The following is a 14,511-nucleotide window of genomic DNA, read 5'->3' on the forward strand; positions in this document are numbered from 1 at the left end:
AAGCTTTTCCTCTCAACACTCCTGCCTGTCCCCCACCAAATTATCCCCCAATTTATCCTGTACAAAGTTTGTACATCGTTGTTTGCATGTCTCTCTCCAATATACAGGAAGCTTCTTGGGAGTCGGGGCTCTTCTCTATTTGTATCCCACCTAATAGGTACTTAATACTAGCTGACTGATTCTATGACTTCTGCTTTGCATGTTTTTTACTAGCTTTCCTTCATGCCTAAAAATCTCTCCCTCCTCATTCCTGCCCTCTACTTTCCCAGGCTTCCTTCGGCTAAAATCTCACCTTCTGCAAGAAGCTTTTCCTGATGCCCCTTAATTTTAGTGCTTTCTCTCTGCGATTACGCTCATTGTGCTGTCTATACTTGTTTGTACAGAGGTGATTGCGAGTTGTTTCCCCGATAGAGAGTAAACTCCTTTGGGGGCAAGGACTTATTTTTGGTTTTTTGCCTTTGTATGCCCAGCGCTTAGCACAGTACCAGACACACAGTAGTTGCTTAATAAATGTTTATTGCCTTTCTTTAGCTTCCCCATATCTAAGATGAAGCTAGCTGGGCTAGAAGGGAAGGGTCTTATTAGATATACTTTTAAAACGCCTTTTCTTTCCTACAGCCCTTTGGGGGGTAGGATGTGAAAGGACTCCCGTCCCTCGGCTAACGAGGAGAGGAGACGGGCTGGTCCGGACTGGATGCATCCGGCTCTCTGCAAACTCCAGGAGGGCTGGAGGGGCCCAGGGAAGGTGGGACTAGAGCTCGGAGCAGAGCAGGGTCCGCCACCCCTTCCTTGGAGTCCCCCGCGGGGCCGGCGGAACAAAAGGCTCTCCCTCCCCGCGGCCCCGCCCCTTCACCGCCGTGTTTCCTCCTCCTCCTCCTCCTCCTCCAGCTCCTCCTCCAGTTCCTAGGACAGAGTTAAAGGGTGAGTCTCCAAGGAAGCGCTCCCTCCTCCGCGCTGCGCGCTCCCTCCCTTCGGCCGTCTCCCCAGCCTTCCCCGCCCCTTCCTCCGCTCCCTCCCTCCTCCCCCATTCCCTCGTGGGTTTACGCCGAGCCAAACAACCTCCGGGCACTCAGCAGCATCTCCCACTAAGTGACAACAAAGGCCACGAACAACCCAGACGCCCCGGGCTGCGGTCTCTGGGCCTTCCTCCCCACGTTCCCCGACTTCTTGTCAGGCATTATTAGCATCGGCGGGGTCGGGAGAGCTCGGGGCGGCAGAGGCGGGCGGCCGCCCGGCGTTATGGATACTGCGCCGCCCCGCCTCGGGAAGCAGCTCTCCTCCCCGAGCAACGCTCCCCCGCCCACCCCGAGTGGGGCCGGCTGGGGCTCGGCTGCAGTGCGGCGGTGCGCGCACCGAGCCGAGCCCTGCCACCTTCTCGACCTCGCTGGCCCAGGACAGCCCTGAACTACATTGTTCCCCTCCTTTGCCCCAGCCACCGGCCACCTCCTTCACCCGGCTCCGACTCGGTACCCCATCTCGCAAGCTCCGGTGCTCCTTTAAGAAACCCAGCCGAGGGCCGGAGGAGGGCTAGTGGGCGGGGCCCAGAGAGGGCTCCGGCTGAGGTGGTTGGCTGGAGGGAGGGGCGGAGTTCCAGACGCCTGCGCGGCCCAAGGAAGAAAGGGCTAAGGCTGGCATAGAGGGGCCGGGGAGGCGGGTGCTGATTGGTTTCGGCGACCGCGAGCGGCGGGCAGTCACGTGACGCGACGGCTGGGGCTCCCGGCGCGGGGGACGCTGGTGGCCAAGATGGCGGCGGAGCTGGTGGAGGCCAAAGTAAGTGAGCAAGAGGCTGGAGGGGGGGGCGGGGGCGGGACGTGGGGCTGCTCGGAGGCAAGCTCGGAAGGGAGGCTGGTCTGGGGAGAGCTGGGGCGGTCGGGCCTCGGCGTTAGACTCTTCCTGAGCCTCCTCCGCCCCCCGACTCTGGGCGCCGGGGCGGTGGCCTGCCTAGGCCGTCCTGCCGTCCTGGGGCCCGGGACGCCGCGACCGCTGCCGCCCCCTCCCCCGCCGCGGCAGCCTCTGCGCTTCCCCCAGGCCGGCTTTCTCTACTCTTGGGGGCTGGGGCTACCTCCTCCCCCCTAAGTCGCCGGCCCCTACCCCCGCCCTGACCCCGGCTCGCCCCTCCCCCGCCCCAGCAGGAACCCCTCCCCCTTCGGGGGGGCTAGCAGCTACCGCCCCTCCCCCACTCGCCCCCCTAACTGCTGCCCCCCCCACCCTCTTCCCCGCAGGCCAGGACCGCTCAATCTCCAACCCGACACCTGCTCCTACCTCCCCTAGTCACCCTGACACCCCTAACTGCTCTCTTGGGACAGGTGTTTCCTGTGTCCAGGATTTGACACCCCCTTTCTATTTTTTAACCCCCTCCCCTTTTCCTGGAAGATTGCCTTCCACTTGGGGACCATACAACCTTTACTCCCCGCCCCCCACTCTCCTGGGACTGGTTGCATCCCATTCCCTAGTCTTCTTCCTCCAATTCTGGTCCTTCCTCTAGAACAGGTTGCATCTCATTTGCGGGGCTTGTTCTTCCCTCCTGCACAGGTTTCCCTATTTCCTGGGCTTACTTCTTCCTCTTAGTTCTTTTTTTTGGACAGCATGCTTACCATTTATTTCTTGTACCATTTCTCGGAACCAGTTGCTCCCAAGGTTGGGGAAGAGGGGAGGTTACCGCTTATTCCTTCTGTCTCTATAGCATCCTCACTCCTCATGTCCCCCCCCCAACTGCTTTTCAGTTCCCTTAGGAGAAAGTTGATGGAGAAGACTGGACTCAGAATGCTAAGGAGATGTTTGTTTTTTAATATTCACTGTGAAGTTTGGGAACTAGGCTTCTGACTCCTTCCTTCCCCCTCCCCCATTTCTCCTTCCCATCCCATCAAGATAATGTGTACAAGGCTTCTCACCTTCTGATAGATTTTAAACTCTTGGGGTGGGGGGGCCAGGAACTTTCTTGTTTCTATCTCCTTTAGTTTTCAGTGATGGCCTACTACCTAGCTATTATTTTCTTTATTTTTTTGTATCCTAAGGACCTTCAGTTTTATAGGTTTGTGAAAACCAAAGCAGAACTGCTGTATCTGTAACTTAGCAGAAGTGTCAAGCACAAAACTAAAAAGTGTGTGTCCCTTACCAGATTAAAATGTAATTGGGAAATGTTTAACAAAATTAATAAAAATATAGTACAATATAGATCATGTTAATTAGTAATTTTCCAAGTCATTTTATGGCCTCTTGGGATACATTTCTATTTGAATTTAACACAGTTAACTTAAATCTTTAAGAGAGTTTGCCTGAGGCGCTTAGCTGGACCCAGCTCTCCCTATTTCAATGCTAGCTCCCTATCCAGTACTCTGTTACTCTCCTGGTTCATAGTTATTTAATACTTATTGTTTTGAATATTTTTACAGATCAGGATCAAACTTCTAAATTTTTCCTATATGGAGCACAAAAAAGTGGTGTAATAATGAGGATCTTGGGCTACATTAAATTCCTCCCCCCACCAAAAAAAAAAAAGCCTAGAAGAGAATGCTTTTTAAGTTCTGTTGTCCAGTGTGAGACTTGGCTTGCTCTACTGGCCCAGTCAAGGCTGAAATTTGGGCTGTGGGGAGAGTACCGTAATAAGGAAGACAAACTTCTGACAAGGTAGTGATTAATTTTAAGATTAGGCTACTTGTAATGCAGTGACACTGTGCAAAGTTTTCTGGTGCTTTTGATGTGGACTAGCCAGAGCCAGATGTGATTTCTAATGAAGGTGGGGTTTTTCCCTTTGCAGGTGTTTCTTGTCATCTTTCTTTTCACATTCTTCTTCCGTCTCTCCTGGGTCTGGGAGATTGGGTTGTAGTAAGAGCTATTGAGTAAATAACATGTAATAGTCAACATTTCAATTCAAGAGGTATTTATTAAGCACCTTCTACTATGTGCCTGGGGCTGTCCTCATGCCTGGAACATACTCCTGCCTCAACTACTGCTTTCTTTAAGACTCATCCCAAAGATTAGTATACTTCCTTCCTTCCCAGATACCTTGTATGTACTCATATGTTGTACATGTTGTCTCCCCAATAGAATTTAAGCTTCATGAGGGCAAGTAGGACTGGCTTACTTTTTGTATCCCCAGTGCCTAGTTCATTGCCTGGCACATTGTAGATGGCTGATGTATCCTTGTTGATTAATTGTCAGGTACTGTTAGGCAGTGAGGATCCAAAAATTTACAGTTTGCTTTTAAGGAGCTTCCGTTCTACTGAGAGAAATAAGCACAGGAATAAGTAAATAGGTATGAAATTATTTGGAGAAATCAGGAAATTCCTCCCATGGACCTTTAGTGGAACAAGGAATTTCAGGAGAAAGAAGTGAGAAGGGAAATGGTCTAGGCATGGAGGATGGGAGAGACAGAAGGTTTTTTAGGGAACAGCAAAAAGGCCAGAATGTATAGTGCATAAAAGGAAGTAATGTGATGTCTGAAAAGGTAGACTGGAGCTAGATGGCACAGGACTTTAAATGTCAAATAGTTGATATTTTATCCTAGAAGCAATGGAGAGCCACTGAAGCTTCTTGAGCAAGGAAGATTTAAGATATTCCAAGATCATTATTGGGGGCTTTTTTAGCTTGGCCTAGGTTGATAGGCAGGTCATTTTGAGAGTGTCTGAACAATATCGATAGTAGGTTATGTTTATATTATCTTTAAGGCTTGCAGTTCGCATAATTTCATTTGGATTTTTTTTTCATACTCAAAGGGCCAGTTTCTATTTGTTACTATTCTACTTCAACATGACATAGCCCTTTACCTCTAAGAGCTTGGGCCTATTCCAGGAGGCCTGTTCTTGCCTGCAAGCAATTTGGGGAAGGCATATAGAGTTGAAAACCTTTCTCTTACATTATCCATCTGCCCAGCATTATCAATGTGGTGTTCTCCATATTCACATGTGAGTTAGCTTGAGTTACTTGAGTTAGCCTTTTCTTTGTAGCTCCCTCCACAGATAGCCACAGAGCAGTTATTGCTAGTGCTCAGTTTTGCTTGTTCATAATTATCCTGCCCATTTGAGGGATGCAAGATTTCAAGTAACTAGACCAGAGTTGAAGGTTGAGAGCAAGGACTCTTAACCTTTTTTGTGCCATGGGCCCCTTTGGCAGTCTGGTAAAGCCTGTGAGCCCTTAGAATAATGTTTAGAATCATTTTTAGAACAGTGTTTTTATTTGTTTTGGTTTTTGAGTTTTTTGGTGAGGCAGTTGGAGTTAAGTGACTTGCCCAGAGTCACACAGCTAGTAAGTGCCAGGTGTCTGAGTTCAGATTTGAACTTAGGTCCTCCTGATTCTAGGGCCGGTGCTTTTTCCACTGTGACACCTGGCTGTCCTGGAACAATGTTTTTAAATGTATAAAATAAAACATAGGATTACAAAAGAAACCAGATATATTAAAATAGAGTTATCAAAATGTAAAATAAAGTAGGCGGGCCACAGGTTAAGACCCCTCATGGAGAACTAGAACACAAAACCTATTTTAAATTGCTCCTCTTTAGTTTCACCCACCCCAAAACTTCATGTACCTAGTGCTTTTAAGATCTGGAAAGGATTTTTCTCCTTAGAACTCTTTGAAACTGAAGTGCTCTAGACAGTATTTTGAACGAACCTTTTTGCATTGGTATTGATAGTACAGCACCATCTAGGCCTTGGGTGCCCATTCATCCATAGGGTCACTGTAGGGGACTTCAACCTAATCCTTCATTTTATAAATGAAGAAACCAGGGTCAAGTGGACTGACTTGCCTGGAGTCCCATAGCTACTTGTGGCAGAGCTGAGGCTATAACTCTAGTCTCTGACTCCTGGTCCAGTCTTCTTTCTATTATGCTACTAAGCTGTTTATCAAACTATATGTAGAAATATACTAATGCAGGCTTGTGCTTGTCTATTTAAATAATGAGAAATTTGAAATAAATATTCTGTTGGAGTTGACTTTATATAAGCATCATTGTCTATATTCCCAGCAAACCAAAATTGAGTCAGAATGGTAAAGTACTAGTAAAGTGATATATTTTTCTTGAGTTCTTATGCCTCATCCAGCTGAATTCTCACTTCCTTTACCCCTCTGCCTTGTGTGTTTTCAATTCTCCTCCAAATTTCTATCATATTTCATCTACCATGGCTAACTTTGAACATTACGACCAGTGTGCAGTCTGACTATCAGTATTTAATAACTTCTTAATTCCATTTTACCAAAAACTGAAAAATACTTCTGTGACAACATAAATTGTTACTACTAATGTGATTTTTTATGCTTTTTCCTCTTTGAGTGATAATACCAGATAAATATATTGGACTTTCACAGAGTTGTGCATACATTCTCCATAGCTTCAGTTGGCTATGGTCTAATGAACAATATTCATTTAGTATCTACTATGATGTTTGTATGGTAGAGATTACATAAATGTAAGATGTATCTGGGGATACAAGACAGTTGAACAAAGACAACTGTTAGAGGCATACAGAATAAGTGCTTTCAGTTTGGGGTGGGGGTGAGCAAAGAGAGATTACTGGTGGGCTGGGAGTCAGGGACAATTTAGTGGAAGACAGGGTTCTTGAGCTGGAACTTGGAAGATAGATAGGTGAAGAAATGGGGAGGATGGCCGGGGCAAAGGTATTGATGTGGGTTAGTGACTGGAGAAAAGGAATAGTAGGATAAAGGTTGGAAAGATAGCTGCCTTCTTAGCAACCACATCACAAGTGGAGGGTGAGGACAGGACTAGATGAGAGTATCTGATGAATTCAGAAGAGTAGGTGTTGCATTGAGAGTGTTTTTCACATCATCACTTTGAAACCTGGCCTACCACATTACAGGAATGCTTTTAGGTTTCACTGGTTGTTCCTAATTTTAGGACTTTTTTTCTTCCTACGGTTGCTCTTCTTTAGAACATGGTGATGAGTTTTAGAGTCTCCGATCTCCAGATGCTTCTTGGTTTTGTTGGCCGAAGTAAGAGCGGACTTAAACATGAACTTGTCACCAGGGCATTACAGCTTGTCCAGTTTGACTGCAGCCCTGAAGTCTTCAAGAAAATTAAGGAACTCTATGAGACTCGATATGCCAAGAAGAGCTCTGACCCTGTACAACCCCACCGGCCTTTGGACCCACTCTCCATACATTCTTCCTATGATCGGGGAAGCACTGTCCCCAGGACTTCTATTTCTACTCCCAACATTGACTATCCTGTGCTGTATGGGAAATACCTAAATGGACTTGGACGATTACCCTCTAAAGTTGTCAAGCCAGAAGTCCGCCTGGTGAAACTGCCCTTCTTTAATATCTTGGATGAATTGCTGAAGCCAACAGAGTTAGGTGAGTCTTTTGAGTGAGGCAGGCTTTGAGCCTGTGATATGCATGGAGTGTGTGTTTATTTAAAAACCAAAATTTTAAGAATTAAACATTAAGGTCCTTTGTGTTCAAATTCCCTATGGGCTTACCTTCTCGAGATCCTCTTTGTACTCATGGAGGCATCTTTATCCTACAATGAGGTGAAATCAAGGTAATGGTCTTCTGCAAATATTTATATGTAAGCCTCTGATTTTTCTTTTCCAACTTTGGTGCAGGGGTTGGCGACCTTTGGCCCCACAAACCCTGGGATGTGGGTTGGTTGCCTACGCTACATGAGAACTGCCACTTGCCTCCAAACTAGGCACAATAGCAGTTGTTCTTCATCATCAACCCTTGAGAAAAGAGGGGGAAGGAGGGAGATGCTGTCCAAATTTTGCCATGTCACTTTGGGGGGGGGGGGCAGCAATGAGGGTTAAGTGACTTGCTTAGGGTCACACAGCTAGTGTCAAGTGTCTGAGGTCGGATTTGAACTCAGGTCCTCCTGAATCCAGGGCTGGTGCTTTATCACTGTGCCACCTAGCTGTCCCCATACATCACTTTTTTAAAAAATCAATTTATTTTTTGCACAGGGCAATGAGGGTTAAGCAACTTGCCTAGGGTCACACAGCTAGTAAGTGTCAAGTGTCTGAGGCGGAATTTGAGCTCAGGTCCTCCTGAATCCAGAGCCAGTACTTTATCCACTGTGCCACCTAGCTGTCTCCCCCACAACACTTTTTAACAAAGTTGTCAAAATTGATCACACTTACTATACTGTCTTCAAAGTCAAGAATCTTTCTTTTTGTTGTTGTTGTCGTTGTTCATTTGTTCAGTCCTGTTCCACTCTTCTTTTAGATACTATTTACTTTTGTCAATTTTTCACTGTTTGTACCATACATCATATCCTATTAGGCAACCAGAAATCTAGGGGTAAAGAAAAAACGTCTTAACAATTTCCACTTGAATGTAATTGCTAGCCTTTCAACTCTTAGTTTCTCAACTACTAATTAGCTACCTGGTCTTTAGAGTCCAGCCAGTATGTTAGAAATAAAAGGATAAATCATGAACACTTTTCTCACAAACTTTTTTTTTTTTTATGAGGCAGTTAGGGTTAAGTGACTTCCCCAGGGTCACACAGCTAGTAAGTGTAAAGTGTCTGAGGCTTGATTTGAATTCAGTTCCTCCTGAATCCAGGGCTGGTGCTCTATCCACTGCACCACCTAGCTGCCTCTCACAAACTTTTAAGGGAAGAATGGATGATATTAAACAGAGTCTAGAACTTGGGATCATTGGTCAGTGAGAAAAATATGTTTGGGTGGTGGATGGGTGTGTATCCCCTCATTCACTAAGTGTACAGTTAATAATTTTTAAGATGAGAGGTATTGTTTTTGAGTGAACATGGAAGAAAGAAGTCACTGGATTGACAATGGGAGGAAAGTAGAATCAGCCTTTTAACATAGTGTTTACTCTCATACATTTTGTTTTGGTGTGGTATGACCCAGCTGGCATAATGCAGACTGGTTCTAGTTTGTAATCATCATTTAAACTGAAAGGACTTACTGAACCTTCTTTTTTTTTTTTAATTATTATTATTATTATTTTTTTTTTTAGTGAGGCAATTGGGGTTAAGTGACTTGCCCAGGGTCACACAGCTAGTAAGTGTCTGAGGCCAGATTTGAACTCAGGTACTCCTGACTCCAGGGCCGGTGGTCTATCCCCTGCACCACCTAGCTGCCCCTGAACCTTCTTTTTCTTAAGCTTTTCTTCTGCTTCCCATAATTTCTCCCATACTTTCATAATTTTTAGACACACAGTTGTATTGTAGAAAACTTTTCCTTATTAGACCTTCCCTGTCTCCCCAGCTTATGCAAGGGACAAAATTTTGCTTGGTTCACTCCTTCTAGGGTGATTTGATTCAAAATTTGAGCACTTTCAAAGTAAGGGGAAAAGGTATTTTATCAGCCCTACTTCCTTTACTCAGTCTTAGAATGGCAGAGTTTGAAAGTAATGCATATTTTTTAAACAGGCTTGAGTTGATGAAAGAGAAAGATAACTTTGAAGGTGGGCTTACTTAAAAGAGAAACTAGCCTGAATTAAACATGTTTCTGGTAAATTTGAACTTGGTGCCAGCAAGGCTATTCATATACTACCTAGAAAACTATAGCTCCCTAGCACCACAGCTCTCAAACTCATGCATCTCTTTTTGCTACCTCTGAAGGGATCTAGTCTCTGGTCTATACTAAGAATTATATTTCTGGTTCAAAAGACATTCTTCTCTTCTTCCTAAAACCCACACACCCTTGTTTTAACATTGGTCAACAGCAAGCATTTTTAAGTGCCTCCTATGTGCCAGGCATATTGTGCTTCATGCTGTGCATACAAAAAAATGAAAGAGCTTCCATTCTAATGGAGGGGACAAGTACATATAGAAGTATTTGAAGCATAAATGTAAGATGAATAAAAACACATAAACACTAATGAGCAGTTGGGGAGATCAGGAAAGGCTTTATGCAGAAGACAGTACTTGAACTGCACCTTAAAGGAGAAGGCCTTTTAGTTACATATTAGGAAGGAGTGAATTCCAGACATGTGTGATGGATGGTCAGTGCAGTGGAGATAGAGTAACAGGTCATGAGAGCATAAAAGGCCAGATCACAGCATGCAGGAGGGGGAGTTGTGTCCGGTGAGGCTGGAAATAGAGGTTTGGGCTAGGCTATGAAGGCCTTAAAAAACTAGACAGAAGAGTTTCTATTGGATCTACATTTAAGGCCAGTTACTCTGGCATGCATATACAGGATGAGACAGAGACAAGAACATAGACAAGAAGTGATGAGAATCTGAACTGAGGTGGTAGTAGTTTGAATATGGAGGTTGGATTTGAGAGATGTTGTAAAGGTAGAAATGGTCATCTGGTTAGCTGTGTGGGGTGAGGAAGAGTGAGTTCAGAAGAATGCCAAGATTATAAACCTGAGACACTGGAAGGATGGTGGTGCCTTTGATAGCCATAGGGCAATTTGGAAGAGAGAAACATTTCAATTAGGGGAGAAGTTCTGTTTTAGACATAATGAGGCGAAGATGTCTCCAGCTCATCCAGTTTGAAATGTCCACTAGGCAAATGATATTGCTGGACTGAAGCTTGGGGAGAAACTGGGACTGTATATCTAGGTATGGCAATCATCTACATAGCAATGATAATTGAACCCTTCGGGACTGATGAAGTTACTGAAAGAGTATATAGAGGGAGATGAGAAAAGGGCCCAGGAGAGAAGCTGGGGAAACACTTAGAGTGAGGGGTTATGGTATGCATGGAGAGCTAGGAAAGGAGGCTGAGTAAGAATAGAGAGACAGGCAGGAGACCAGTCATGAGAGAGTTGTCCCAAAAAGCCAGAGAAGAGAGTGATAGAAGACAAAAGCTTGAGGCTATGGTAGGGTGTCGTGAAGGCTTTGTAAGGATTGGGAGATGGGCATTTTTGAAGGCATCAGGGAATGATCCATGATGGGGATGGGGACAGGGATACAAAATGAGGCAAGAGACCCTACCCTCTAGGAATTTATAATCGAATGGGGGAGACAGCATGCAAACAAAGGCAGCTATGTACAGGATAAAGAAGAAGTAATTAATAGAGGGAAGGCACTAGAATTAAGAGAGGTTGGGGAAGGCTTCCAGTAAAAGATGGGAATTTAGTCGGAATTTAAAAGGAAGCCAGGGAAGTGAATAGTTGGAATGGAGGAGGGAGAGTGTTCCAGGTATGGGAGTCTGGGGTGGGGATGGGGCCGTCGGAGAAAATGCTGAGAGATGGAGTGTCTTATTCCTGGGACAGCCAGGAGGCCGTTGTTACTGGATTAAAGAATACATGTCAGGGAGTAAAGTATAGAAAGACCAGGAAAGTAGCAGGGAACTAGGTTATAAAGGGCTTTGAATGCCAAACAGCATTTTGTATTTGTTCCTGGAGTCCAGGATAGTTTATTGAGTAATGGTGTGACATCAGACCTGTGCTTTAGGAAAATCACTTTAGTTGCCAAATAGAGGCTGGATTGGAGTAGGAACAAGAATTGAGGCAGGAAGACCCACCATCAGGCTGTTTGTTGCAATAATCCAAGCATGAGGTGATGAAGGCCTGCCCTAGTGGCAGAGGAGAGAAAGAGTGTATTTGAGAGATGTTACAAAGGTGAAATGGACAGGCCTTGGCAACAGATTGGATATGAAGCATGAGCAATAGTGAGGAGTCCAAAATAACTCCTAGGTTACAAGCCTGAGGGATTGGCAGGATGGTGTAGCCCTTCTACAGTAATAAGGAAAAGATAGGATTTAGGGGGAAAGATAATAAATTCTATTTTGGACTTACTTGAGTTTAAGATGTCTACTAGACCTCTCATTTAAGATATTTGAAGGGTAGTTGGGAGATGCAAAATTGAAATTTGGGGTAGAACAATTAGATTTGAGAATGATCAGCATAGAGAGAGAAAATAAATCCATGGGAGCTGATAAGATCACTAAGCTAAGTAATATTGATAAGAGACAGGGTAGAACCCTGAGGGACACCCACAGTTAGTGGGCATGAGCTGGAAGAGGATCCAGCAAAGGAGACAGAGGAGAGGTCAGATAGGTAGGAAAACCATGAGCGAGCGATGTCATGAAAACCTAGGGAGAAGAGAGTGTCAAGGAGGACATCATGATCAACAGTGTCAGAGGCTGCAGAGGAATCCAGGAGAATGAGGATTGAGAAAAGGCCATTGGATTTGGCAACTAAGACATTAGTAACTTTGGAGAGAGGAGTTTGGGTGGAATGATAAGGTGGGAAGTCAGATCATAAGAGGTTAAGAAGTGAGAGGCCCACTGAAAAAAGATAGTTAGCAGGATGGAAGCATCAGCTGAGAGTTGAAGATGCCATAGTGGGTGATTACTGAGGATGTATGCCTGGAGAAAGGCCATCTCCTGGTTAGAAATTGAAGGAGGAAAGGACTGTCTCCCAGAAGTCTTAGACAGAACCAGTCTAGATTGGCAGTTAGCTGCTCTCTTCAAAGATGAAGGGAGGGGGCAGCTAGGTGGCTCAGTGGATGAAGCACCAGCCCTGAATCCAGGAGGACCTGAGTTCATGTCCCGCCTCAGACACCTGCTGACTGTGTGACCCTGGGCAAGTCACTTGACCCTCATTGTCCCCCAAAAACAAACAAACAAAATGAACTACTGAGCTCTCTTAAGGGAAAGTGGATCGAGAGTTTTGCTCCATAGAATTGGGCTTGAGATGAGCTTGAAGAGCTAAAACCAATAGAAATCTCCCAGGGAGACAGTCAGTGAAATGGGCAAGGAAGAGACCATGGAATATAAAGTAGAGGGGGAAAGTTGGATTTGGAGTCAGGGTCTGAATCCCGTGTAATCTTCATCTGTAGAATGAGGAGGTTGGACCAAAATGAAACTGAACCCTGTGCATTGTCGTGTTTTAAATTTTATTGCTACTTTTTATTTTTATATTCTCTTCATGTCAAATAGATTCTTCCTCATTCCATTCTCCACAGAATTGTATCAAAAAATTAAAAAGGAGGGGGCATTTTAGCAGAACTAACAAAGCACATCATCTGAAAGACACCATACATAGTGTTCTATATCCATAGTCCTTCACCCTCAAGCCTTGACAAAAAAGGGGGGGGGGGATCTCACCTCTTCTACTGGGCTAAGTTTGATCATTATGCTTACAACGGAAGGCTAAATGTTATGATTACCAATGGAGAAGAGAAGAAAAGTACCTTCCCTCTTTCCCGGATGAGCACTATCACTGTGAAATGTTCCATGTGCTTTCAGCTAAGGTTGCTGAGGTTGATTTTGCTTAATAGTTTTTCTTTGTTACAAGAAAGACTCACTAAGGTGTACCTGGGGGGTTGTATATGGAAATGACAGATTTTTATAAAGACATCAAAACTTTTTTTTTTTTTTAGTTTTCAACATTTGTGGGGGTTTTTTCTTTTTTCTTTTTTTCTTTTTTCTTTTTTTTTTGGCGGGGCAATGAGGGTTAAGTGACTTGCCCAGAGTCACACAGCTAGTAAGTGTCAAGTGTCTGAGGCTGGATTTGAACTCAGGTCCTCCTGAATCCAGGGCTGGTGCTTTATCCACTGCACCACCTAGCTGCCCCAACATTTGTTTTTATAAGATTCCTAGTTTCAAATTTTTCTCCCTCCCTCCCCACTCACCAAGACAGCAAAGAATGACATCAAAACTTTGAAAAGGATAGGATCTCTAAGGTCCCTTCCAACTGTAAATCATAGGGTCTTGTGCCATTCTGGGTCCCTGTTTTTCTAGGACTAAAAAGGCATTTTTATCAGAGATCTGAATAAGGAGCAAGATTCCTGAGGACCTCCCAACACCATCCCTTGCCATCAGGTGTTGGAGCCACCAAATCCTGTATTGTTGGCACCTTACATTAGTTCTTTTGGAATAATAGAGGAGAGAAGACACTTTGCCTTCCATTTGTCTCTTCTGCACCCGCCTGCTGCTAGCAATCTGGTGAAACATCCAGTACTCCTGAGTGGTCGTGTTCTTCTGAAGGGCAGGCCACAATAGATGGATCCCCGATGGAGAATGTCCTGGCAGAGAGGAAACATAAATCAAATAGAATGCACTGCTTGATGCTGGGGGGATGGGGAGGCCATAAGAGAGAATAGATTCACATAACATCAGAGCTAGAAGGGAACTTGGCTCATCCAATCCAGCATCCTCCTTAAACACATTAGAAAACTGAGGCTTAAAGAAAGAAGGTGATCTAACCTGTCAGTGACAAGAGCTCTGATTAGAACTGGGGTTACACAATTCACTGTATTTTCAGCAGTACCATACTGCTTTTAAATACCTGCTTGCTCATCCTTTGAATTTTTGATTGGCCTTCTTCTCTTCTCTCTCCCTACCCCGCTAAAATTGCTAACCAGACTGGACAGTTTTCTCTCAAATGTGTGATAAGAATCACTGTTAAAGATAATTTATTTTGATACATGGTCCTTACTGCCACAGAATAAACATTTGGCCTGCTGGTTGATCCCAGTTGGTCCTTCTAAATTAGTGCTCCTGTCTTCAACCCTCATCAAATACCCTGGAGAAGCTAGTGCATTTCTCTCATTCCCACCCAAAATAGGTTCAGCCAGCTGGGTGGGGCCAAAGAGCAAAGGGTATTTTCTTCTTGAGCTCAGCATGTACTCAGGGA

The 14,511-nt window shown here is 44.8% G+C and overlaps 1 protein-coding gene and 1 long non-coding RNA gene across 3 annotated transcripts in view; one reads left to right on the plus strand and one right to left on the minus strand.

Moving 5' to 3' along the window:
* Window positions 1-499: 499 nt before the first annotated feature.
* On the minus strand, window positions 500-1,519 carry LOC122736511. The gene is made up of 2 exons (XR_006354205.1): window positions 1,060-1,519; window positions 500-903 (listed from the first exon to the last, which is right to left on the minus strand). It is a non-coding gene; the product is annotated as an uncharacterized LOC122736511 (long non-coding RNA).
* Window positions 1,520-1,661: 142 nt separating this feature from the next.
* PIAS4 (protein inhibitor of activated STAT 4) overlaps window positions 1,662-14,511 on the plus strand; it is a 53,252-nt gene continuing 40,402 nt past the window's right edge. The window contains exons 1-2 of one of the 2 annotated variants that reach the window (XM_043975300.1): window positions 1,662-1,770; window positions 6,886-7,309. In XM_043975300.1, coding sequence (XP_043831235.1) covers window positions 1,744-1,770; window positions 6,886-7,309 — 451 coding nt within the window. In that variant the 5' untranslated portion in view covers window positions 1,662-1,743. Of the gene's footprint in view, window positions 1,771-6,851; window positions 7,310-14,511 lie in introns of both variants that reach the window. The other variant, XM_043975301.1, reaches the window with a different exon arrangement.

This window comes from Dromiciops gliroides, chromosome 1 (genome assembly GCF_019393635.1).
Source record: "Dromiciops gliroides isolate mDroGli1 chromosome 1, mDroGli1.pri, whole genome shotgun sequence".
In the NCBI taxonomy this organism is placed as follows: domain Eukaryota; kingdom Metazoa; phylum Chordata; class Mammalia; order Microbiotheria; family Microbiotheriidae; genus Dromiciops; species Dromiciops gliroides.